Source organism: Bidens hawaiensis, unplaced genomic scaffold (genome assembly GCF_021521415.1).
Source record: "Bidens hawaiensis isolate Kalapana, Puna unplaced genomic scaffold, B.hawaiensis_p1.1 tig00000905_1, whole genome shotgun sequence".
In the NCBI taxonomy this organism is placed as follows: domain Eukaryota; kingdom Viridiplantae; phylum Streptophyta; class Magnoliopsida; order Asterales; family Asteraceae; genus Bidens; species Bidens hawaiensis.
Genome location: NW_027491053.1, coordinates 4,008,107 through 4,035,681, shown reverse-complemented (window position 1 = coordinate 4,035,681; position 27,575 = coordinate 4,008,107). Strand labels below are relative to the sequence as shown.

The following is a 27,575-nucleotide window of genomic DNA, read 5'->3' as shown; positions in this document are numbered from 1 at the left end:
GTGTGGGGCCCACCCAAAACCGGCCCCAATATTATTTATTTATTTATTTTTTTTTTTTTTTTATTTTTTTATTTATTTTATACTTTATAAAATATATAAACACCCCATCTTTTATAAACCATTTTATAAAAGAATACATAGTTAAATAATCATTCCAATAATAATTATTTGAATAAATAAATTAACCGATTAATTTATTTAACACTTTCAAGTAAATATTCAGAAACCCGATTTTCTGAATGTATCGTGTTCTGTATTTGTCTTATAGATCTTATCTTAACAAATACATAATTGGTGTGTGTCTAACTCGTTATTGGGTATGACCCGACTTGGATCAAACATGACTAGCCACATTAACCTAATTATGTGTCTCGGGCATACGGTATTCCAACATATATATATATATATATGATGCTTATTTACTTATCAACATTAAGACATGTTTATTGTTAATTTATGTTTTCTGTTTATTACTAATAGCAACAGTAATCGAAAAACCAAATCACGTCTAATTGAACACGATTATGGTTCGAGTTAGTTACTTAGTTTTACTCTTATTTTGAATTGTTTTATGACTTTATCAAGTTATGTTGATTTATTATTTGATTATGTCCGTACGAACAAAGAAGAATATGTTGTATTAATTTTAGCATTAAAGTTTTTTAAATTCTTTTTTTTTTGTTTCATTTTCTAGGATACTCGAAACCCGATTAACTTAACCCGAAAAAACCCGAACCCGAAAAACCCGTGAGAGATTTGGGTTGGGTTTCGGGTTAAGATTTAAAACTTTGAAACGAACCCTAAGAACACCCCTAATCGGAGGGTCATCATAAGGCTATTTTTTACTAGCTACAACCAGGGGGTTCAAATCATTTTTTTCCTTTTAGAAAAATCTCAAATTTTATATATAAAAATTCAATATATTCCCGTGAATGAAGCGTCAACGGACCGCTTGACCCTCGGTTCCTTCCCTGATTAGACATAATTTAAATATTCAAATTAGTAGTCAAGTTTACACATTTATCATTTATATACATTCCAATCATCAATCATGTTACCTAAGTTTTGGGTTCATATGCTTCCAAATAGACACTCAGGAATATAAACAAATAAGGTTATTGCTTCTTTCTAGTTTCTAGTGTTGGTGTGAGGTTGTGACCATATCTATATTAGTACCTTTCACACATTGAGTGATTTGATCATTAAGCCTTAATCATAAGATATGTCCATAGTTTAACCTTAGATCTTTCTATAATATCATTCCTATGTGAGGTTAATTATTAGGTACGTAGTTGAAAAAACTCAAAAAGGACACATGACCCTTCCACACGTATTTAGCAGCTATGTGGACCGGTTACTAAATACTAAATAAAGTCAAATGTAACATTTAAATACTTATAAATTTGTCAACAAAACATAAAAGAAAATACAATTAACATCTCTATATTTGAATCATGTTATTTTCCATTAATATATTCTCCCGGATTTTCTGCAGCAATTCACTGCTATAATTTTATAAAATAAACTCTTAACTATATAATTAAATTATATATTCCAACACTGATCCTTCGCAGGAAACTAAATCAAGCAAAACCCACATGCTTTTGTTCTATATCTTTCTCACACACAAAAATTCAAATTTAAACTAAATAAAAAATATTTTTTCAAAATCACCACCATTTATTGATCAATACTTTATAATTTTTTTTACCTTTTAAAACCCATTATAACCGTTGAAGTTTTTATAGTATCTTTTTAATTGACTTTGGAGAATGAGAAAAAACAGTGATGATTATTTTTTTAACATAATTAATTTTATGAAATTTGAATTTAAACAATTCTAAAAATTTACAGAAAGGGTAAGTTACGTAAAGGATCAACAACCTTCATTTCTCTTTTAGAAATATATTTATTTTTGAACAGCATTTCTTTTTAGAAAATAAGTTTATTTCATATTAGGAAATGCTATCAAGTTTCAAAATTCTATCATTTAAGAAAGAATATATTATCTAATAATAACCAAAAATATTGTTCTTTTAATATTGCCTCACTAATGTGAAATCTTTATTAAATGTTAAAATTTTATAACTACAAAATAAAACTGATATAAATATTTATTATTGTTTAATGATAATTCTCATCCAATTAATAATTAAGCAGGGATAATTTAAAAACAAGGTCACTGTTATAAACACATACATGTTTATTTTAGTCACTAAATCATAACAAATTTTATGTTTCATTTACATCATTCAATTAAACAATTACAAAAATTTTCATAATATTGTGACAATATTAAAATTTGAGTTACTTTTATAAATATAAAAAATATCATAGACATTATGATAACAATAATAAAGTTTAGTTACCATTTCATAGACTTATCCCTTAAAGATAATTAGTTTCGGTCCCATTGACTACTAGTTTAGTGATATGATATTTCTCCATAAAATTAATATGATTTAAGTTATTGCAAGTGAGACGTAAAAACATATTTATAGAAAAAACGGTTGTTCAAATAAAAAATATAATACACCGGTGTAAGCGAAAAGTGTAAATTCTATAAAATATAATCAATTAAATATCACTTTTTTTACAACTTTTATTTGTAACCTATAATATTTTAATCAGTAATTATCAACAAATATACTTTAATCATCAAAATCACCTTTTAATCATAACATAACTGTGAAATTAGTTCACTTTTTATGTAATTACCAAAAGGGAAAAAACATTATATTTTGCTTAAATTATTCAAAAAGTAATACGCGTGTTGATATAACACACCATCTTCCAATCTCCTCCATATATACACTACTCCTATCACTCATCTTCTTCGCCAACTTTCCTCTCTGAATCAGGTTTATACGATTATTAAATCAATTCAACACAAACCCATTTCAAATTCACCTTCAAGTTCGATTACAACGCCGAAAACGATGAGAATTGGTGAAACTACTCTGTTTCTACTTATCGCAATCGTGCCATTAGCGTTATCGCACGGGCACGATTACGGTCTAGCACTTACCAAAAGCATTCTGTTTTTTGAGGCTCAAAGATCCGGGTACCTTCCGAGTAACCAACGGGTTAAATGGCGAGGAAACTCGGGTTTAAATGATGGCAAAGCTAATGGTGTAAGTTGCAGTAGTGAAGTTGAATTTTTGTGAATTAATTTGGGAGTAATTTGATTGGTTTGGTTGTGATTTTGAAGGTGGATCTAGTTGGAGGGTATTATGATGCGGGTGATAATGTGAAGTTCGGGCTTCCGATGGCGTTTACGGTCACGATGATGTCGTGGAGCATTTTGGAATACGGGTCGCAGATGGCAGCGAGCGGGGAGCTCAGTGACGCCATGGATGCGGTTAAGTGGGGTACTGATTACCTCATTAAAGCGCATCCTGAACCACATGTCTTATACGGAGAAGTAATTTTTTATTAAATTTGATGCATTCTGAATTATTTATTGTCAGGCTAAATGTACCTTTAGAAAGTAACGGTAAATTTAGTCTGACGTTTTTTTTATTGATTTGGATTGATTAAGGTGGGAGATGGAACTACGGATCATTATTGTTGGCAACGGCCGGAGGAAATGACGACGTCACGAAATGCGTATAGGATTGACGAAAATAACCCTGGATCTGACCTCGCGGGAGAAACTGCCGCTGCGATGGCTGCCGCCTCCATCGTATTCCGTAGGGCTAAGCCTGCCTACTCAAGAGAGCTGCTAAAGCATGCCCACCAGGTCAGTTGGCTGGTTACTATTGTCATTTTCATTATGTTTTTTCTGGCACTTGTTGTTGAAGGGTACAAGGTGTAAAGCGTATGATGCAACTACTTGTTGCGTTTGTCTTTAATTATGTCAGAAGACCCAAGTCAAAGTTTTGTAACTCCTAGAATATGTTTTTGGTAAAAGAGTAAAACCAGGTAGGACTGTTAACTGTATTATTGACCAGTAAATCTATTAAAAAGATAATATTTTTTAATGTAAATCTTATTGGCCGTTTGAATGTTCTTTTTATATAATATTAAAACAAGTTGGCTAAAAATGTTGTAACATATATAAACAACTTGGTGAAAAAACATTTTCATTAACAAAAAAGAATAAATAATTTGGTTATTTAAAAGAAACAAAAAAGAAAAAAATAAAAACAATTCCTACCAAAGGAAAAAAAAACCTTTTACTTTTTAACTTTTTTATATTAAAATGTTGAAAACTTGAAATAAACAGACATTTAAGGTTTTATCACTTTTATGAGTCCTAGTGTCAGGCTGGTAGTTGACGATGTAAATTAGCAGTTGCCATGAGATGTCCTTGTATATGTATGTACAAGTATATATACACATGGTACAAATCTTCTTATTGGCATAACAATACGTTATAATGGTTCACATGGGATGTGTCCATATATGTATGTACAACTAATTTGTAATCATTTCTTCAACTTTGTGGTTTTCTTGCATACGCATTTTCTTTTCTTTTCCCATACATAATTCTTAACTTTATTTGTCCCCTTTTAATATACTTCAATCAATTCATGGTTTACCATGTATTCCAAAAACAATATTCCAAAGTTTTGATATAAAAATCATTAAATGATCATTATTAAGTTATTTTTATTAAACATGGGTTAACTTTACATAAACATTAGAATTTTAAAACAATTAATATTGAAGTCAAAATGAGACACAATTTAAAAACAATTTAGGCTGTTTGAGTTATGTAAACATAGTCTTAGGCATAATTAATTTTTGAACTAATATTTATTTTAAATATCTTATCTTAGACTAATAATAATTTATATTTCGAATTTGATTAATTGTGACCCTAACTTTAATCATCGTTGGCAAACGTATTCCTAATCTAAGAAATGACTATGTCCGACTCTAACAGTCCGTTGTCTAATTTTTATCCTAATGATAATATAGATTGCTTTAAAATTTGAAAGAACTTTAGACACAAAAATATTTTTTAACATCGTATGAAAGGTAACACTCTTTATTAAGCACATTCTCCATACAATTATCCTAAGTTTAAAAATTAAAAATTAAAAATTAAAATTTTTTGAACTTACAAAGTGACAATAATATCATATGGAGAGTGTTGTAGACTTGTAGTTGCCGTCAATCACGGATGGCATACACATGACATCATTAGTTGTCGGTGTCTTGTACCGTACTCACCACTAATGCATACTCAGCCCTACCATGTTAACACTTTTTTGTATTCCCATATTACCCCTAACCGTATCACCTATTTACTTCCACAGCTCTTTGAATTCGCCGACAAATACAGGGGAAAATACGACAGCAGCATCTCCGTTGCCCAAAAATACTATAGATCCGTTAGTGGATATGCCGTACGTTATTAAAACCTTAAATTACTTTATTTAAATAATTACCCTTTCTTTAACTTTTTTTTTTAAATATGAACAGGATGAGTTACTTTGGGCAGCTGCTTGGTTGTACAAGGCAACAAGCGAGCAGTACTACTTGGATTACTTGGGCGAAAACGGTGACGCCCTCGGTGGGACCGGATGGGCCATGACTGAGTTTGGTTGGGACGTTAAATATGCCGGGGTTCAGACCCTGGTCGCGATGGTAATATAAATAATGTTACAATTTATTATAGCTAACATACAAACTAAAAAATAAATGATAAATAATAATAATAATAATTGCGTTTGTATTACAGTTTCTAATGGGAGGGAAAGCTGGCGGTCACGCACCAGTGTTTGGAAAGTATCAAGAAAAGGCGGAAATGTTCATGTGTTCGTGCATGGGGAAGGCTAATCACAACGTTCAAAAGACACCCGGAGGTTTAATATTCCGACAAAGTTGGAATAATTTACAGTTTGTCACAAGTGCATCTTTCATTCTTACTGTTTACTCCGACCACTTGACCGCTGCCCAAAAACACTTGCAATGTGCTTTGGGCAGCGTTGCTCCCTCAGAGCTTCTTGCATTTGCCAAGTCACAGGTATTTCAAACTACTGTTTTATAATTCGAAAAATATTGATGTAAGTTTTGTTAACATTTTTTTTAATTTTTAATACCAAGGTGGATTATATTCTTGGAAACAACCCAAGGGCAACAAGTTACATGGTTGGATATGGGAACCATTACCCGCAACAAGTTCACCACCGTGGTTCGTCAATTGTGTCAATCAAGGTTGACCCGACTTTTGTTAGCTGCAGAGGTGGTTATGCTACATGGTTTAGCCGTAAAGCAAGTGACCCGAATCTTTTGACTGGTGCCATTGTGGGTGGTCCGGACGCATATGATAACTTTGCTGACCAAAGAGATAATTATGAGCAGACCGAGCCGGCTACTTATAACAATGCACCCCTTCTTGGAGTCCTGGCTAGGTTACACGTAGGCAGCCACGTTGCCCATAACCAGCTCCTTCCAGGTAATATTTGTCGCAATTTTGTTCATTTGAAATAGCGCGTGCATGAAACTGAAAAAATCGATCTGTAATCGAAACATAATTTCTTGCTCGGTTTTGGTACATGTATCAAAAACCAAAGAAACCAAGCCGAACCTGTAAAAATCGAAAGCATTGACTTTTGTTATACATTGACTTTATAATTATGGCTTATGATTATGAATAGTGTAGCCCAAAACTTTTAGGCTCAAATATGTAGTTATCATTTAATCATTAACATTAATTAACAAAACAACTTTAGTTCCTAAAGTTTCAGACCTAGATTCATTATCTTGGGTCATATTTTTTTTTTTGGCCCAAATGGCAAAACTGAAAAAATAAAAACTTCAAATAATGAATCTTTGGTTTAAATGTCATTTAGACCTTTTGGATTTCACTGTTTGTAACAACTTTATGTTTCTGCAGTTGAAGTTCCTATTGCAGTTCAACCAACTCCACACGCAGGTAAAATATAACCCAAATCAATTCGTTATATTTAAATCAGTTAATTATTAAATTTTGAAAATTTGTTGTTTTGACACAAGGATGTTAATTATTATTTCTTTTTTTTTTTTAGCTCCAATTGAAATTGATCAAAAGGTTAGTAGTTCATGGGCATTAAATGGAAGAACATACTACAGATATTCAGCTATGGTTACCAACAAATCAAAGAGGACCATCAAGAACCTCAGTCTAACCATCTCCAAGCTCTACGGTCCACTCTGGGGTCTAACCAAGACCGCAGGTGGCTCATACGGGTTCCCAGCATGGGTTAGCTCATTGCCAGCTGACAAAAGCATAGAGTTTGTGTACATTCATAGTGCTTCATTCGCAGACGTTTTGGTTTCCGGCTACACGTTGGTTTAAGATGCAAGATTAAGTTAAAAGCCACCGATAAACATGTATGCAAAAAAACAAGCCACGATTCTTGGGTTTTTTCCCCGATCTTATTTTTTTCTTTCTAAATATGGAAAGAGAGTTCCATTATGCGGTTGAGTGAGTATACAATTATACTTCTCAATCTGGTAAAAAACACAGATTAGATTGTTTTTTCCTTTTGTTTTTGTGTTTCACTTTTTAACTTCAAAAGAGGTTTGAGGTTGTCTGTTTCTGCTGTAAATTGGGCTTTAATTTGCAATATTGATAGAGTTTGTGCAATGTGTTCTGTTTATTTACCTTTAATTTTCAAACTAGTCATTTATAGATTGTTTTGATTACAATGAATCATAAGGCTTGATAGTATGTTTAGCACTTATACTATTAGACTTGGTACCGGTAGGATCTCGATTCTCACACAAACACAAACAACTGCAGAAACATAAAACACGAACACAACAGGAGTTATGTGGTTCGTCCACAGTTTGCAACCAGGATTTATTATTGCACTACCTCTCAAGAATGACAATATAGAGAGAGAGAGAGAATAAAAGAGAATAAAACCGGGCTCAAACAGACCCCTAGGGTCTACGAACAAGAAACCTAAACGGGCTCAAATAAAAGAGAATAGGGGTCGGCCCACGATCCTCCCTTGCCTTTGATCTCTATTAAGTCAATAATCTTCCTGTCTTCACAAAACCGAGCCCAACCCAAGAATAGGCCTCCGCAAATCCAACAGACACAAGGTAGAAAAACTATTGGTTGAAAACCAAGAGTGGACGAACAATGTTAGCGCCCACTCGAACCGCTATACATCATTGTGTTCTCGTAGTGATAGCTTTTTATTCCTCAGTTGCTTATTTATCTTGTAAATATTCTTCAAGTTGGTATAAAATCAACAGTTTTATAAATTAGTTTGTGATCAGTATTTTTCTGATAATTGGTGCGAATCTTGGATAATAACTAGGATAGTGTTATGTACACTTTCCAAAAGAATTACAGCAGACATAATCTTTAAATAGTTAATTAACTGTGTTTATGATTTATAACAGACAAAATCTTCAAATGTAAAAGATCAGAACTTATATCAATGCCGTTTGAGTCTACTTCCAGCTTCACTTCATATTCTTGTACATATCATCAATTTTACTCTGCCAACAACAAACGATATTAGAATCGGGTTTTTAATCATAAATGGATCTTTTCAACCCATCGCCTTTTACACACCTGATAATATTTCAGCATCTGGGGCCTTTTCTTTTTCATTGTCGGGGTCAGAAGATCACGCTCAATGTCAAACGGTACAGGATCAAGCTCAACCGCTTTAACAAACTCAAATCCTTTCAACTGCCAACACAAACAACCACACTAATCAAACCTTATATTCAAATCTCAATACCGGTTAGTTATATTAATAATACCTTTTTCTCTTTTCCAACTCTGGTTAGTTCTCCTAGTATGTATTCGTTAACCTTCGGATCCTTACATAAGGACTCAAAATCACCAGACAATTCAGCTGAACGGGCCCACTTTTCAAGAGCCGACTTGTTTGGGTTTACAACAGCAACAAGGCATGACTCAAAACTATTGCCATATACCCACACCTCATCAACAGCAGGAACAAGCCCGTAAACATTCTCCAGATTTTCAACTGCCACATATTCTCCTTGTGCAAGCTTAAAGATATTCTTTTTGCGGTCAATAACTTTCATGCTTCCATCTGGTTGCCACTCACCAATATCACCTAAACATACACATAAAACTATAAATATTTGAAATATATAATACAAATTAATCTTAAACAAGAACTGTGAGAAACACATAAGTACCTGTATGGAACCATCCATCAACCAAGACCTCTTTTGTAAGGTCCTCACGTTTGTAGTACCCGGAAAACAAAATATCCCCCCTTATGCATATTTCTCCGCGCGGTGTACTTGAAAGAGCATCATAATTCATTTCAGGAACAGATTCCAAACGCGCATCCAGATTTGGCACCGGTGGGCCCACTGTACCCACCATGTTCATTTCATTTGGCAGTGAGACGAACGATCCAGCACACGTTTCAGTCAGGCCTACATTTAGTTATACACAAATAATATTATGCGGCTACCCGGCCCGCTCAAATTTCCATATAACTTGAGAAAGGGAAGTACCATATCCTTGGAGGACATGACAGCATGCAACCACTTTTAGAAAACCTTCTACATGCGGAGCCAGTGGGGCCGCTCCAGATAAGATAATGCGGACCCTACCGCCTAACCTCTGCTTAACCTGCACAAAAATGAGCAACACAATAACATCTTTTGTCCTAAAATATTTCATTAATAATCTGTTTTTTTTAATGAAACAAATGAAAGATGAATAGGAGTTCCTTTAAGTTAATATCTAACCTTATCGAAAACATATTTGTCGCTTAACACAGATGCCTCTTCATGTTTACTCCCGCCCTTCATATTACGCAACTTACTGCATAAGGTTTCAGCAATCAAATTCAAATATTAAAAAAATTAATCAAGGTGCATGATTAAAATGTGAAGAATCATGTTATTGGAACACTCACTATGAATATGCTAGACTAAACAATTTACTTGCAAAAAAACTCCCAGAATTAATCTTCTGTTGCAAACCTGAACAAAAGAAAGTAATTAGCAGTAGTAGAAACATAGGGGTAGCATTCACAGAATAAAAGTAAATACCTGAATAAATTCTTTCTAAAACCCGAGGAACAGCACAGAAAATAGTAGGTTTAAGCTCCCCAATGTCTTCAAGTAGTAATTTCACATCCTGAATATATTATTCGCCATATTATGAAAAAGAATAATTTCTTGAGATTTAATTAAACAATATGTTTTGATGTTACCCCGCGCCAAAATCCAATTCTTCCACCATGATGTATGAAACATTCTTCAATTACCCGGCCAAATATATGTGCCAAAGGCAAAAATGAGAGATACACATCATTTTCTGTCAACTGCAACATTACAAGTATGAGAAGAGTATAATCATCAGAATTTGCTGAAGTGGCACCTTTTGCATGTTTTATGCCATGCCACTGTTCAGTGACATAGAGCTGTTCAACACGCTCGCTGTAAATGGCTCAGCTCAAAAAAACCTCGTATGTAAACGAGCTGAGCCTATCCAACTCAATATGTTAACTAGCCGAGCCCTAGCCAACATTGGTTCAACACATGGCTCGCTCGATAACTGGCTCGTTGACTCGCTCAATTGGCTCTTCTAAAATATTTAATAAAAAATATATGCTATAATAATAAAATGATAATAATAACTTATAAAATATTGAAATAAAAAAATATATCATATGGCTCTTGATCTTTTATATTATTTAGAAAAAAAAACAAAAATAATGTTATAAATTCTCTTGTTTACATTCGAGCCGAGCCAACTCGGTTTACATTCGAGCCAACCAGAGCTTGCCCTGACTCAGCTCAGTAACAGCCCTAAACTTGACGATGGCGTGTGATCAATTAAAAATATAATGAGCTTGACGGGTAGGAAACTCACTGATTCATTATTACAGTCTAGAAAACGGCGAACACCAGCTATGAGTGTAACAATGCTGTTATTAGAAATTAATACACCCTTCGGATCGCCGGTTGTTCCACTTGTGTACATAATAGTACAGATGTCGGTTTTCTTCTTCACTGGCAGATCAAACTGTTTGTCTTTGCCCTGCAATTGAAGAAAAGTAGACATTTCAAGAAAGTCAAAGTCAAATATCAAAGTAAAATTTCATGAAAGTCAAAGTGCAGTTGATTGGAAAAAGCTTACCAATGATAAAAACTCATCCCATGAGTGTAATGCTGCACCAAAGTTTTTGAATTGTTCCTTTTGTTCAGTAGTAGCTTGTCCAAAGCTCACAATTGCTAAAAGAAGTATGCATTTGAGTATATGTAGTAAATAGCTAAATATAAAAAATGGATAGAATAAGTGACTTACTTTTAAGATACTCTCCAGCTTTCGGGAATGTTTTCAGCACCTGAATCGCCAAAAGGATATTATAGATAAAACTAAAGAACTATAGATTATGACAACTTCGATTTGAACTAAAATGGACATATACAAATGGATCATTATTACATTTACTAAATACTAATTACCTCTGGGATCTTTTTTACTTCTACAAAAGCAATGGTGACCTCAGCATGGCATATGATGAATTCTACTGCATTAGCACCTAAATGAAACATGCATTTAAAACAGAAAAATACATCACATAAGTCCTGTAACACATAAGAACCATTGGAAAAAGAAAACACTACTTACCTAAGGTATCATATAGTGGTATGCAGTACAAGCCATGAGCATTGCATGCCTGCATCATTTTATGACATATGAGTATTAAAACACAATTCTAAAATAATATATGCATATGCATAAGCCTGTAAACAAACCGGATGCTTAGCAAACCGTTCGGTGGGAAATTCACTTATCTAATAAATGGACAAACATGAACATAACTTTTTGTTTATTTAGTTACATAAACGAACAAGAACACATGTCTCGTATGCTTATGAACATTCATAAATTTAAATTTGTCCTTTTATGTTAGGCCCATTACAATTTAGTCTATGTTCAATGAAACTAAAATATCACCCATTACGGTTTAGTCTAGTTTTATTAGTTTGTCATTTACGTTTCCGAACCATTCGTTTATACTATACTACTAATGAACGAACATGAACACATTCATTTTCTTAACGAACGAACACGAACAAGAAAACCTCGTACGTTTGTTCGACCGTGTTCAGTTAAAGTTCAACGAACACAAGCATACCCCATTCGGTTTGTTTACATGCATGTATTAGAAACCTATAAGGAAAAAAGAAGAAGAAATAATAATAATGTACCTCCATGCTCATTATCCATTGTGCACAATTGGCACCATAAATACCACACTTTCCTCCCTGAAACCAGCAACACATGTTTTCAAGTAAGCATAAAAGTGAATACAATCTGTGAATGTATAAAAAAAGTGTTAGAATAAGAAGACTTACGGGGTCAACTCCAGAAGCTCGGATAGCATTCCCACACTGTATGACTTTGTCATAGACTTGCTTGTATGTCAACCACTCATACTTGCCATGCTGCAAATTTAGAAAGATGATGGATCAACTTAAGCACAGAAAATGATTCAGGTGCCAATATATTATACCTTTCCATCCACAAATTCACGAGTGCCAAGCATTTTGTTATCAGGATATTTCTCTGCAGACATCCTGTAAGATGCTGAAACAAACATTCACTATTTGTCCGAAATTCCAACCCTTGTATAGTTATGGATTTTCTTTCTGGCATTTGATCAAACCGAGAATGCAATAACTAAAGAAAGACATTATTCTTGCCATATTTTCTGCCATTTACATTTATCACCTTACCATTTTTGTTACCTAAGATAATGGCTTAATTAGTGCTCTCTATTTGTATTTAGAGAACTGATGCATCCCCATTCAAGAAAATAATTCAAATCATAAATTTTTTATGTCATCAGAGCCATCGTAGAACCAAAAAAAAAAAAAAAATCCTTTAAACCCCATCATGGTTGTAGGATCAACAAGAATCACCACATTTGAAACCTCTGTTCCGGGCAAAATCAAACAGGAAGAAGGAAAACCAAGGGCCGCTTACATTGACGCAGAGGCGAGTCCGATACCGGGTATGACCGGTGCACAATATCAACAATTTGTGAATTTTTTTTGGAAACAAGAACGGTGTGACCAAAGAAGAAAATCCACCGGTAGCCAGCACGGCAAGTAATGCCGGTAAAGAAGGTACATGGATAATTGACTCGGGTGCAACCGAGCATATTTTTATAATGATGATATGCTTAAAAACAAAATAAAAAAGAACCATGAACCATACCCAATGGCGAGTCAGTAGCCGTTGAAGGTAGAGGCGATTACACCCTACCAAATGGAACGGTTGTCAAAAATGTTCTTTATGTACCCGAATTCAAGTGCAACTTGTTATCTGTTAGTAGATTGTCACAAGACCTCCAGTGCGCTATAACATTCTTTCCTGAGTTTTGTGTTATGCACGGCTTGAATTCGAGAACGTTGATTGGAGCGGGCAAATGTAAAAGTGGTTTATACAAGATGGGGATGATGGGAGAAGAAAGAAAAGCCATGACGACAACTCTCAGTACGTGGCACAAAAGATTGGGTCACTCGTCAAATTCTAAATTACAGTATGTTGATTTTCTCAAAAATGTTCCTTTAAACTCCAAAGAATTTTGTGACTCGTGTGTTAAGGCTAAATTTGCAAGATTACCGTTTCCTATTAGCACCACCAAAACCTTTGCTTGTTTTGATTTGATACACTGTGACGTATGGGGCAAATACCAAACACCTTCTCTCACACGTGCAAGCTATTTTTTTTAACAATAGTTGACGATTTTAGTTGAGCCGTTTGGGTATTCCTTCTCAAACACAAATATGAGGCGAGTACATGCCTTGTAAATTTCCATAAAATGATACAAAATCAGTTTGAAAGGAATATTAAAAAAATAAGATGTGATAATGGGGGAGAATTTACTTCAAATCACATGCTTGATTTTTATGCCAAGGAAGGAATCGTTCTCGAAACAACTTGTCCACACACACCACAACAAAATGGCGTTGTGGAACGGAAACACAAACATTTGTTGGAAACGGCATGAGCATTAAGATTTGAAGCCAACTTGCCTAAAAAGTTTTGGGGTGAATGCATCTTAACGGCCACTTATGTCATAAATCGAATGACATCTAAAGTTATTGAAAATAAAACACCTTATGAGATATTGTACAACTTAAAACCCAATTATGAATATATGAGGGTTTTTGGTTGTCTCGCATATTTTAAGAACACCGAAACCAAAGGCGACAAATTTGAAATGAAGGGAAAGCCGGGAGTTTTCTTAGACTATCCACAAGGAACAAAAGGATACAAGATTTATGATTGCCAACACCATAAAATCATCATATCAAGAGATGTCAAATTTATGGAACATATTTTTCCATTTGCCAACACTGAGAAGCAGAAAGAAGAAATTTTTATTTTTCCTCAAAAATGGGGATATGAGGAAGACCATATTACACCGCAACCCAATTATGAAGAAAACAATATAGCCCCGTATGACGATGAAGAAGCCAAAAATGAGACTCAGCCAAACACAACTTCTAGTGATCATGAAGAAAACAATACAGCCTAGTCTAAAATGGGCCTGATGGAAAAGATCATAACCAGACACATCCCCATACGGTTTCTAGTGGTCCTAACATGCCCAATAATGAAACACCAACCTCAACTCAGTCCAATATGGATTCTGGTGGGCCTGATAAACCTCAATCAGATCACAGCCCACTAAAAGATGTGCTTGGGCATAATCTTGACACAAATGAAGATGTTGAACCAGAAGGTAGTTTACAATCACAGTCCAATCCTGACAATGAAGAACATTGGGCCCAGTTTTGACCCGCCAAGAGAGAAAAGAATTAAATTTCGCCCAAAACATTTTGAAGATTACAATGTCAAGCTTCCCCCATCTATAGACCACGAGCAAGCCACTTCCAACCAAAAGTCCTCGATGGCACATCCCTTAGCACATTATATTTCTTATGATAATTTCACTAGTACACACAAAGCCTTTTTATCGGCCATTACTTCAAATAGCGAGCCAAATCATTTTAGTTAGGCTATGCGAGACCCAAAATGGAAGGTGGTAATGAAGAAGGAAATCCAAGCTCTCGAAAAAAAATGAGACTTGGACGTTGGAAGAATTGCCTGAAGGGAAGCGAGCCATAGACTCTAAATGGGTATACAAGATAAAATATAAACCAAATAGAGATGTGGAAAGATACAAGGCTCGTCTCGTGGCAAAAGGGTGTACACAAATGGAAGGCGTGGATTTTCATGAAACTTTCGCGCCTGTTGCTAAACTGGTAACGGTTAGAACTCTCTTAACTGTTGCAGTGAAGCAAGGGTGGCATATACACCAACACGATGTTAATAACGCCTTTTTACATGGAGACTTGCATGAGGAGGTTTATATGAAAATTCCTCAAGGTTTTAGCAAGACGGAAGAAAAAAGGGTTTGTAAACTAAGAAAGTCCATTTATGGTCTCAAACAAGCGTCAAGGAATTGGTATAAAAAAATTTACCAACTCTTTGATTGAAATCGGCTTTAAACAAACAGGGGCCGATCCCTCATTATTTTTGTTCAACGAGAAGGAAGTCATCGTTGCTGCACTAATTTATGTGGATGATGTAATCATTGTGGGAAATAGCCTGCGCAAAATACAAGAAACCAAAGACTTTCTCGACAGCAAGTTTAGTATCAAAGACCTTGATTGCCTAAAGTTCTTCCTTGGAATTGAGGTGGCTAGAACGAAAGAAGGAATGGTGTTGAGTCAACGCAAGTATACACTTGACATCTTGGAAGAAACGAGAATGATGGGTTGTTGACCTAGCCCATTTCCTATGGAACAAAACTTAAAACTCGGTAAATGTGATGAGGAACCGTGTGTAGACCCTCACCAATACCGGAGAATGGTAGGGAGACTCCTTTACTTACAAGCCACAAGACCTGATATCATTTATGCGATAAATGTCTTGAGTCAATTCGTTGGTGACCCAAGACAAAGTCACATGGAGGCGGCAAATCGAGTGCTCCGATACCTAAAAGCCACCCCGGGTCAAGGGATTCTCATTCCTAAAGAAGGGGGCACCACACTCACCGCTTATTGCGACTCTGATTGGCTTGGATGCCCATTCACAAGAAGATCTAGGACCGGTTACTTATTGCTTTTAGGAGGAGCTCCTATATCTTGGAAATCTAAGAAACAATCTGTTGTCTCCAGATCATCTGCTGAAGCAGAATACTGAGCAATGGCGAATACAGTTAGTGAAGTTTTATGGATGAGATGGCTTCTAAAGCTACTTGAAATCCCTCCAACTGGCCCAACATCATTGTTTTGTGACAACCAAGCAGCGCGACACATAGCCAATATCCCCGTTTTTCATGAATGAACTAAACACGTCGAGATGGATTGTTGCTTCGTTCGTGAACGTGTTGAATCGAAAGACATACGGCCAATGCGCATCGACTCCAAGACACAAATTGCCGACATTCTAACGAAGCCTTTGGGTACACAATGCCTTCATACCTTGCTTGACAAGTTGAGCATTCGTAATCTTCATGCTCCAACGTGAGGGGCATAAAGAAAGATATTATTCTTGCCATATTTTCTGCCATTTACATTTATCACCTTACCATTTTTGTTACCTAAGATAATGGCTTAATTAGTGCTCTCTATTTGTATTTAGAGAACTGATGTATCACCATTCAAAAAAATAATTCAAATCATAAATTTTTTAATACCGACCTAATTATACCATACTATACACTAATGAATGCCGTTTTAAGAAATACAAAAGCATGCAGATATATAGATCCAAACAAATTAACGCTTGAATAATAAAAATGAAAAGGCTGACCGACCGGAAAACGTCCCAACAGGAATCCAGACCGTGAATGGGGTTTGGAAAACCGTCTTTAGCGAAGATGCTACGGTAAACGGGTCCCATGGAGGGGCGTCCATCTTTGGCCTGGATCGCAGGTTCAACCTCCAGTATAAATTTCTTGCCCTCCATTATTATTATTATTATTATTATTATTATTATTCTACGGAGAAGAATGATGTTTTCAGCGCCTGCCTGGGGTGGAGGAATACAGATTTTCTCATCTTAACTGTTTTTCCCCCCATTTCGGAAAACCTCATCCTCAGAAAAAAACTTTACTTTACTTTTCATATTACTGATAAATGATATTACTTGTACACGTAGTAAAGTTATAAAAACTCATTTCATTTTACGTTTATAATATTTTGAAAATGCTTCTTTTGATCGAGTTACGATTTGTATACCAATAAATTAGTGCCATACGCTACATGCAGATCTCTATGTGACATATTGTTTACAAACTTAGTTTGAAAAGTATAAAGCATTGCTTTAAGTGATCAAGTTACGAGTAAACGATGTGTATACGAACAAATTAGTGCCATACACTGCGTGTAGATTTATGTGTGGCGTATGGTTTACAATCTAGTTTGAAAAGTATACTTTGTGTTCCCGAGTCTCATTTAACAAGGGGAGGGGAAGGAAAATAGAGGAAAATATTAAAAAATCACGTTTCGGAGATTTTTTAAGAAGAGAATGGGAGATGAAAGGAGGGGAAATTCTGGAAAATTTGAGCATATTATCATCCTCTTAAATTAAAGAGATTAGGAGAGAAAATATTTGAGTTTAATAATAACTTCCTATCAATTCCTAAATTACCCTCATATCCAACTTCTCATTATAGTTTACTTAAAGGGTATAAAAGAAACATTGTATCTTTCTTTTCTCTTTCTCTTAACTCAAGAACACCTAAAATATTTAATTTCATTTCTTTTCCTTTCATTTTTATTAAACTCGAGAATACAAAATAAATCACACATTGTCCTTCCTCTGCCTTTCTTTCTTGTCCTAGGTGTCCTTCCTTCCCCTCCCCTCGTTTGGGAACATATAAGTGATCGAGAGGTCATACAAAGACGACACGTATACGTTAATTTATCAAAACATATGATACAAAATATGTTATTTTTAATTTTACAACATAATGTACCGATTAAAAAAAATAGATTGCTTTAACCAATCAAGTTATATAGCACGACACGTAATTCAAACATGATTTTAAATTTTATAATATTGTTATAAATATTAATTTAATTAATCGAGTTATAATTTTATTAAAAAATTGATTTACAGTTGAGATAATTAGGGTATGTTTGGCAAAACTAGCCGGTGGCTGTTAGCTGGAAGTTGTAGCTGGTAGCTGTTAGCTGTAGCTTTTTAGATATATTTAGGTTTTTGGCAGAGTAGCTGGAGCTTTTTAGATATATTTAGGTATTTTACAGAGTAGCTGAAGCTTTTAATAAAACTAATTGGATGCCAGCGTGGTGCGGCGGAGCGCGCGTGCAACCTGACATCAACCAAATAATCAGTGTCGGTACGTGATTCACTTGATATTAGTGCACGCATAACCCGAATGCAGACGTGTACTTCGTGCAAATACAGTAAGCGTGTAATCGATGGCGAAAATCAAGAAACAAAGCTAAAATATACAGTAATTTCAAATAGATAATTTTTTAAACCAACATCTTTTGATCTGAAACCTTTTCCGACCCGACACCGTTTTAATCTGAAACATGTTCTGACCCGGCCCCTTTCAACTCAAAACCGTACCGCCACGAACCGAGCTAAATTAACCCTTTTTTATCGACTCGTTCCGACCCTAATTTGGTCTTACACATGACCCGAGCTCGTCTGACTCGACTTGTTGCCAATTATAACCGGTAAAAAAATATAGCAATATCATACTCAAATTAAAGAGAATAAACTGCTCTTTTTTATAATGTAATTTGTTTTAAAAAATATTAACATGTGAAAAAGTTATGGACTTTTAAAAAGTCACGGGGGTAGTTAACTTTGAATAAGGGTAAAATATGTAACTATTATATAAATTTACAAAAGTTGATGAAAGTTCAAGTACCAAACTTGTAAATTTAAATGTAAAAGCTTGTAGTTTGTTCACAAACGCTAGTAGTAGTAGCGTTTAAAAAAGGAGTTTTTTCTCATGAACTAAAAGCTTTAAGCTCATTCAATCAAATAAGACTTTTAATTGAGTATGAGCTTTTTCTTAAAAGCTTGAAGCCCCTAAAAGCTCCTAAAAGCTCCTTGACAAACATACCCTTAATCAAGCACGAGATGTGATTCAAAGACGATTTACTTTTGGAAAAATTCCTAAAATGTCCCTTTAATAAAGAGAGATTTCATTTTTGTCCTCACAAATATAAGTTTCCAGAAATGTCCCCTACAAACACGTCTTTGACGACATGTTAGGCCTTAACGTGTCTTTCACAACCTGTTAGCCTCCAACGCGCTTCTTTCACGATATGTTAGCCTCTGACGCATATTTCACGACATGTTTGCCCTATTAATTGTTTTTTTTCTTAATTTTACATTATTATAATTAATTTTGCTCATGTTTGGCTTTTTAATAACTTGTAATGCATAAAGTTTCATAAAGTTCCAAATATACCATTGAGACGTGCTTATTTTGTTGTCATAAACTTTACTTAAAACGCACTTGGTCAAATTTGATTAAACATTTATTGAACATTTCCATATCAATTTGACACTCAGTTTTGAGCAAAATTTATGACAACATGTAGAAAAAATAAACATGTCTCAAATATTCAAAATTATATATAAATTTATATATTACAAGTTATATAAGAAAAATCAAATATGTATAAAATTAATTATAATAATGTAATATTAAAAAAACAATTAAAAGGTCAAACATGTCATGAAAGACGCACTAGAGGCTAACGGGTTGTGAAATACGCGTTATAGGCTAACAAGTCGTGAATGACGCGCGTTGGAGGCTAACAGTTCGTAAAAGACGCGTTTGGTGGCTAAACATGTCGTGAAAGATGCAGTGAAGCCTAACATGTCGTCAAAGACGTGTTTGTATGTGACATTTCTGGAAACTTTTATTTATATGCATAAAAATAGAATCTCTTTCCATTAATGAGATATTTTGGGAATTTTCCCTTTACTTTTTCCAACATTGTTATTAAATTAAAATGAATATGCTAATTTATTGACTATGATATGTAATTAAACAATAAAGACATAAATAGTCGAAACTATACATAGATACATCACATTAGTAACTATACATACATACATACATCACATTAGTTTGTACATACATATCTAAAAATACAAATGAATGCGAAAAGATGAAAATAAAAACAACAAATAGACATCAGCTACGCGCGGGCCCCTGCCATGACCTGGCTGCGCAACACCAGGATCTGCCTTGCTAGGATGCCCAGCATATGGTGGCATCTCTAGAGGTGGAATTACAGCACCGACAACGCGTAGTTTCTCTCTCGCGTGCTCGACCAACCATTTGATCATGGCATGAGTCTCATCGGTCTGACGACACTGATATCGAGACTTCTTGTCAAGCCTGTCAAACAATCCACGCGTCTCTCTAGGTAGGCTAATAACTTGGTAAGTGTGCCTATGATGCCGAGGGGCCTGTCAGGTGGAGGAGCGGTGGTGGGTCATCCATCACAGCGTCCGGAGTATCGGGATTCACAAACGGCGACATAGGTACCGGCGCAAATCGACTTCCGTCCTATCTGCAAAAGAGAGAACCGACGTCTGGAAACCCACGCAGGATGTGCATACCATTTTCCGTGGTCATGTCGATCCCCTCGACTCCACAGGGGGGAGCATATTAGGAAACACCGCGTAAGACAAAGTTCGCGCGATGATGTTGATGATACCTGTTCAAGTCCCGATAGATAAACAACACACGAAGTAAACGACTAACTCTTGTTTATATCAATCAGAAAATATAACACAAAAAATTGATTACAACTCTAAAACACTAACTCGGCTTGACTCTTGATAAACCCTAACTTGGTTGTATCTAGATGAACCCTAGCTCGGTTACATCTCGTGTATCTCTAGATAAACCCTAACTCGGTTGCATCTCACGCGTTCTATAATGTCTAACCATAACCAAGTTTATATAGACTAACCTAACTTGCTAGCCAATACATTATCTATTATAATTACATGATAATTAGGAGACAAAACCAACTATGACCGACTTGCCATTATTGGCCCCTCAAGTTCACCAATTTGTGACTTAGAGTCTGAAATTACGTCCAACAATGTAACATTTGTTACTTTTCAAACCCGAAAACCCAACCCATTTTGAATTTTCGGTTATATATATAGGGGTGAGATCTAGTGAAAACTGCTATTAAAGAGAAAACTTAAAAACTTCTAAAAACACCTAAAAATTATTTTTAACTTGTTTAAAAAATTCTTTTTGAAGTTTCTGTTATTTCCATTATTCTTATATTTTGTTATTGGTTCAAAAAAAAAAACTTGCCGGTAACCTCGTCGGTGTAGTGCACATGTGTAATGGTGTGCATTGCATGTATGCAAAAGTGTTTGTATTGCATAGTATACAACACTATCGCACATATTTGATACACACTATTGTATATATGTAATATAAGACTAATACGCACATCGATTACACATTAGTACGTATGTTTAATACAACATTAACGCACATGTGCACTACATCGACTTTTATTATATTATTATTTTTTTCCATACAATACAATACTACTACACATATACAATACACAAATATTGAATATATACAACTAAACACTATTGAACTTAATAATACATAGTAATACACATGTGTAATACAATGGTTTTGCACAGTAATATGTATGTGCATTACAACGGATTTTTTATTTATTTATTTATTTTTTATTTTTTTCGAGTGAAGGGGACCAAAATATAAGAATAATGGCAAAAAACGGAAATTTGAAATTTTTTTTTTATATTTAATTAAAAATAATTCTTTAGGAATTTTTAAGTTTTCTTCCTAAACATGAGTTTTCTCTTGATCTTCTCTCTCTCTCTATATATATAGGATCATGATCATGTGAGAACTTTTTGAGAATTGAGAACTATGAGAACCATTTTGGACAACAAAAAAACCCAAAAATAAAAAAAATCATAAAACAAAAAAAAAACACAAAAATAAAAAAAGTAAAAAAACCAAAGTTCTTATTTATCATCCCGGTTTCTAAAAAAAAAGCGTAAAAAATAAATTCTCGGTTTAGCTAAATTATACATATACATATATGTATAATATGTACACACATGTTTTTTTTCCTATACACATATGTATAATTTAAGGTAAATGATAATGTACATATGTGTACATTACATAACTAGAGATTAAATGAAAGTATACATATGTGTATAGGTATAATACGAATTAAAAAGAAAAAAAATCAGTTTTTTTTATTATACATATATGTATAATATGTACACACATGTTTTTTCCTATACACATATGTATAATTTAAGGTAAATGATAATGTATATATGTGTATATTACGTAACTAGAGATTAAATGAAAGTATACATATGTGTATAGGTATAATACGACTTAAAAAGAAAAAAAAATTTTGGTTTTTTTTAATGAAACCGGAATGAAATATAAGAATTTTGGTTTTTTTACTTTTTTAAAATTTTCGGTTTTGTTTATTTTATAATTTTTTTAATATTTTTTTAGAGGGTTTTTTTAGTGGTTCAAAATGGTCCTCAAAGTTCTCAATTTGTCAATGGTTCTCTTAGGATCCTTACCCTATATATATATATAGAAAATGGTTCAAATAAAAATAAAGAGTTTCCTAAGAATGGTAAGAACTAATATATTTTTGACATTTGGCATTTAAACCTATGGTAAAAGAATAATTCTAGGAAACTATGTCGATTATAATTGTGAAAGAGTAATTTTAGGAAACTATGTCGGTTTGTCGTAATTTTAAATCTCAACCCTTGGATCCCCTAATCTAATGTCCCATAATTATTCTTACCATTCCTAGGAAACATTGTCATTTTACAATAACCTATCCATATATATATATATATATATATATATATATATATATTGGTAAATCTCTAAGGTAAGGATCCTAAGAGAACCGTTGGTAAATTGAGAATTTTGAGAACTATTTTGGACCACAAAAAAAAAGCCTCTAAAAAATTATAAAACAAAAAAAAAATGAAAATTTTAAAAATGTAAACAAACCAAAATTCTTATATTTCATTGCGGTTTCATTAAAAAAAAAAACCGAAATTTTTTTTCTTTTTAATTCATGTTATACCAATACACATATGTATACTTTCATTTAATCTCTAGTTACGTAATGTACCCATATATACATTATCATTTACATTAAATTATACATATGTGTATAGGAAAAAAAATATGTGTGTACATATACGTATTATACATATATGTATCATTTAGCTAAACCGAGAATTATTTTTTCTTTTTACGTTTTTTTTAGAAAGCAGGATGATAAATAAGAACTTTGGTTTTTTTACTTTTTTTATTTTTGTGTTTTATGATTTTTTTTTATTTTTGGGTTTTTTTGTGATCCAAAATGGTTCTCAAAGTTCTCAATTCTCAAAAAGTTCTCACATGATCCTGATCCTATATATATATATATATATATATATATATATTTCATGCGACATTCGTTAATTTTCTTCTTTCTTTCTTTGTATTCGTATTCTTTAAAGCGGTCGGTTTTATCGTTTTAATGTACTCTTGTTTGTCGTTAGTCGTTAATATAATAATTATAAGGATTTAAGTTCGTCGTTCGTTCATTTCTATTATCAATTACCGAACCTTAGAGATTTAAGGTTTACGTTTAAACAATTTTCAAACCTTACGGGTATAATATGATGAATATACAAACCTATAACTTTTAACTTTTAATCACCTTTTTAAAGTCTAAGGGTTAAGTTTGTAAATATAATTTCAAATCAGCTTTAAAGAATATAAAAACTGGAGGGACCTATAGTGTAAAATTTCATTTAAAATATAATATAATAATAATAATATATAAACCCAGCCCCCCTTCTTCTCATTCGGTTTTCTGATACACCGGCTCCGACGGCGCACCAATTTTTCTAGCGAGCCTTAATCTCAACCAAATATATGTTTTAACACCAAATAATGATTACAACTTAATTCTCCGTTAACATAAATCATTAATCGCTCAAATTAATGTATAATAACGTGCATATAATGATGGATTTAAAACCCCAACGACCGGATTTTGATTAAAATGCAATAACGAACATTTATCGTCCAACGACTCAATTGAGGCTATAAATAGATTATACATTCTCTTCTAAACACGCTCATAACATTCAATTACACTGAAATTCCCACTGGCTATTATTAATTCTGTCCAAGAATCGTTTTTCCGGCGAGTCCCCGTTCACCATCATCAAGGATCTTTTCCGGGTAAATATTATATGTATTGAGATCGTTTTCTCTTGTTTAGCAAAACCCCTAACCTAATTTAATCAAATAAAGAACGGATTAAAGGATTAGAAATCTAAAGTTTTAAAAGGAAGATGATGATGATCTGATTTGTCTAATTATATATTTATTGTTATGTGATATTATAAAATTAATGTTCTGGTCCAGTGGCTAAGACATATAGCCAACACCCACCGAACTCGGATTCGAACTCGGGCAGTGCATCTTTGGTGTATAATTTTTTTTAAAACTATTTTCTTATATATAATAATCAAATAAATTTTTTAAAAATCATAATAAATCAAATTAAATTATTTTAAACCAAATAAATTTTTATAAAATAAGTATAAATTATATTTCACCATTTCTCATACAAAGGCAACTTCCAAAATCGTTAACTTGTTAATTATAATTTGTTCGTCAATCTCAATTCGTTAAACTTTAATTATTTAACTTTTAATTCGTTAAAATCATTAGAATTAGTTTAACTCGTAAACTTTAACCCGTGCCTTGAAAATATCATATTTTCCATATTTACGCTAAGTTATTAGTCAAATAATATTAAAATAATATTAAACCATTAAAATTTCGTTAAAGCATAAAATATTATTAAAATAATCAAATGCCTTAAAAATTAGTAAAAATTATAATAAAATAATAATTATTCCCAATAAATTTATACAATAATTAACTTTAATAATTCCCTTAGTAGTCGTTAAAATTTTCGTATTATTTTATTGGTAGTTCGCGAGGGTCAACCGTTTCGATTTCTTTGACGCGTTTTCAGCTTTTCTTTTATTTACACTTCATATTAAATGTGAGTTTCTCACACCCCATTTTTTAACGCTTTTATACTTTTGGGGGTAGCATGTATATCGGATTCAAATGCTTACTTATTCATTTACAAGACTACAATTCGTATTATGGACTTGTGTACTTATTTGCTTATGTGCGTTGTGCTATTATCCGAGTACGTTGGTTTTTTTTTTGCCACCTGGAAAGTGTTTTGGGTAAAAATCAACCAATGTAATTTTGTAACCAAATTAGTAAGTGAGGTTAGGTGCTTGATTGAAATGAACGTAAATTCAATGATACAAAGATTTGTTGCAAGGAAAAAGCTCGTTATCCCGAGGATAACAAGAAAAAAACCCCGAGTGGTGAAAACTATCACTACCACTAGTTTATTAAAAGTCAAGTGATTACAAGTGTTGGAGCTCTTAATCTGGACAGTGTTACAATGATTGAATATTGCTAAGTGTAGTGCATAAATGTTCTGTGTTTTAGTCCACATATAAGCTCTATTTATATAAGAGATATACTAACAAATTTTCCTAAAAAACGGAAAAGCTAGACAAATTCAAAAATAGCTGTTATTCCTATGAAGCACGTTGCTTAGGAGGCTGTTGGGAGTAGTCCGAGTCTTCAGGAAGACTTGTGAACGTTATTTGACCTGTTAACATTAAACAAATAGAGGTTGAATTGTTAGTACGATAATATACTAAGGATACATGTCGTGTTGGAGGATACTACATCCTGAAGTTATCCTGAATACATCGCCATTTAGAATACTGAAAATTCAATGCGTAGCAATTGTCCCCAAAATTGACGGTTGTAAATAATGGTTTACAGCTGTCAATTTTTTGAATTTTGAATTCTAATATGGAGTGGATAATTGACACGTGTTGACCATCCCTTGGATCGTGTTACAAGTGGTGGAACTTTTCTCTTTGGATCGTGTTACAGAGTAATGCTATAGCTAGAGTGTGAGAATTGTGTGTGTAAAATGATCCAGAGATAGCTCTATTTATACAAAAGTTTAGCTAACAATAATCCCTAGAAATCCGGAAATATTAGAATACTTCAAACTAGCCGTTAAACTCCACGACTTCTATTAAACACGTTTCAGTTGGAGTGGTTGAGCTGTAGTCCGAGTCATTAGGGAATCATGGGAACGTCGCAAGACCTGGTAAACATCAAAGAAAAGCAATTGATCCGTTAGTTACACAATATATTAAGGATACCTGTTGCTTTGGAGGATACTATATCCTGGAGTTATCCTGAGCATATCGCTCGCTTAGGGTACCGAAAATCCGATGCTTAACAATTGTCCCCAAAATTGACGGCTGTGAATGTGCTTTAAAGCTGTTAATTTTTTGAAATTTGAATTCTGCATGTTGGATAGATTAGCTGCATGTGTCACGCATCCGCGAGGTCTGTCAAACCATAGATTATCCTTATATTTACTTGGATAAATAAATCAAACATCCATCCGATCATCTATCCAGGTAACCTATTCTCCCTTTCTCTTCTTCATCCTCAAAGATTATGAGTATCAAACTTTGATCGGCCGGCATTGAGGATTTTGTTTCACAAAATCTTCTTGCAAACCTGCTAATGAAGTATGCACCTTCAACAATACTGACATTATGAACCTGCAAGCCAAAGGGTGTTTCCCTCTGGGAACCGTCTTTAGACCCTTCGATCCTTCACTTTTGTCCGACCTTGTTTCTAAATCTTGGATTTGCTTCCCCTTTTGCCCTTTAAAAAATCGGTTTCACTTTTCCTTTCCCGGCTTTTACCACCGAGTTTTTTTAGCAAAACGGGCCTTAGCTTTATCCAAACCACGCCCATGGTTTGGAGAACCTTGTTTGTTCTTGAGAGGTTGATTACCGATCATGCCTTAAACTTTACCCTTTTTGAGCTGGCCTTTGTTTATGACCTTCGCAGCCACGGTTCTTCTCGTTATCTTCTCAAGACTAAATCTGAACAAACCCCTCTTGTTCTGAGGAATACTCAGAACATTGATCAGTGGAAGAAACAATTTTTCTTCGTCATAAGGGATTCTCTTCCAGATCCAGAAAGTCTTACATATCTTTGGGTTACCAAAAGTAGGAAACGTTATCCCGAGGCAGTATGTTGATATGTATCGAACTAATATATCATGTATTTTTCTTGCAGCTCTGAAGTTTTTTGAGATTGCTCCCCCCGGCCGACAGACCAGGAATAAGGTGAACTCGTTTTCCACTTTCAATCAGGCTTCCAGCAACCGTCCCAATCAGTGGGCTCCGATATGTCTGGTAAGAAATACCAATTTATTAGTCATAAAGATTAAGGGTTGAGAGATACTAACCTGTATTTTTATAGGCAAGTTTGCTGCAGTCTTTGTTCTTGAAGATATCGATAGCATGGTGTCCACTCATAGTACCATCAAGAAGGAAATCACTCCCAGCGCTCTGCCAAAGCCTGAAAGCAGCCGAGCTAAAGGCTCCAAGAAGA

The 27,575-nt window shown here is 33.9% G+C and overlaps 2 protein-coding genes across 2 annotated transcripts; one reads left to right on the top strand and one right to left on the bottom strand.

The window, feature by feature from the left end:
• The first annotated feature begins 2,885 nt into the window (after window positions 1-2,885).
• Window positions 2,886-7,291, top strand: LOC143547030 (endoglucanase 6-like). The gene is made up of 9 exons (XM_077038552.1): window positions 2,886-3,134; window positions 3,212-3,424; window positions 3,542-3,742; window positions 5,268-5,357; window positions 5,434-5,598; window positions 5,693-5,977; window positions 6,058-6,409; window positions 6,851-6,889; window positions 7,002-7,291. Exons 1-9 carry the CDS (start codon window positions 2,940-2,942, stop codon window positions 7,289-7,291), a joined length of 1,830 nt encoding a protein of 609 aa, XP_076894667.1. The 5' UTR covers window positions 2,886-2,939.
• A 957-nt stretch (window positions 7,292-8,248) lies between these two features.
• On the bottom strand, window positions 8,249-16,954 carry LOC143547559 (long chain acyl-CoA synthetase 4-like). The gene is made up of 18 exons (XM_077038958.1): window positions 16,800-16,954; window positions 12,477-12,540; window positions 12,319-12,408; window positions 12,172-12,228; window positions 11,588-11,636; window positions 11,422-11,498; window positions 11,261-11,300; window positions 11,093-11,187; window positions 10,826-10,993; window positions 10,164-10,274; window positions 10,000-10,087; window positions 9,864-9,930; window positions 9,694-9,769; window positions 9,457-9,574; window positions 9,130-9,375; window positions 8,722-9,044; window positions 8,528-8,647; window positions 8,249-8,451 (listed from the first exon to the last, which is right to left on the bottom strand). The coding sequence occupies exons 1-18, from the start codon at window positions 16,949-16,951 to the stop codon at window positions 8,416-8,418; spliced, it is 1,977 nt and encodes a 658-aa protein (XP_076895073.1). The 5' UTR covers window positions 16,952-16,954; the 3' UTR covers window positions 8,249-8,415.
• Window positions 16,955-27,575: the final 10,621 nt, after the last annotated feature.

Excerpts from the sequence above, each read along its gene's own strand:
- LOC143547030 (XM_077038552.1), top strand. The coding sequence starts at position 2,940 with ATGAGAATTGGTGAAACTACTCTGTTTCTACTTATCGCAATCGTGCCA. Across the intron at positions 3,743-5,267 it reads TGCTAAAGCATGCCCACCAG|CTCTTTGAATTCGCCGACAA; the intron begins GTCAGTTGGCTG and ends TTACTTCCACAG. Across the intron at positions 6,410-6,850 it reads CCATAACCAGCTCCTTCCAG|TTGAAGTTCCTATTGCAGTT; the intron begins GTAATATTTGTC and ends ATGTTTCTGCAG.
- LOC143547559 (XM_077038958.1), bottom strand. The coding sequence starts at position 16,951 with ATGGAGGGCAAGAAATTTATACTGGAGGTTGAACCTGCGATCCAGGCC. Across the intron at positions 12,409-12,476 it reads GTGAATTTGTGGATGGAAAG|CATGGCAAGTATGAGTGGTT; the intron begins GTATAATATATT and ends CTAAATTTGCAG. Across the intron at positions 11,188-11,260 it reads AGCTGGAGAGTATCTTAAAA|CAATTGTGAGCTTTGGACAA; the intron begins GTAAGTCACTTA and ends TACTTCTTTTAG.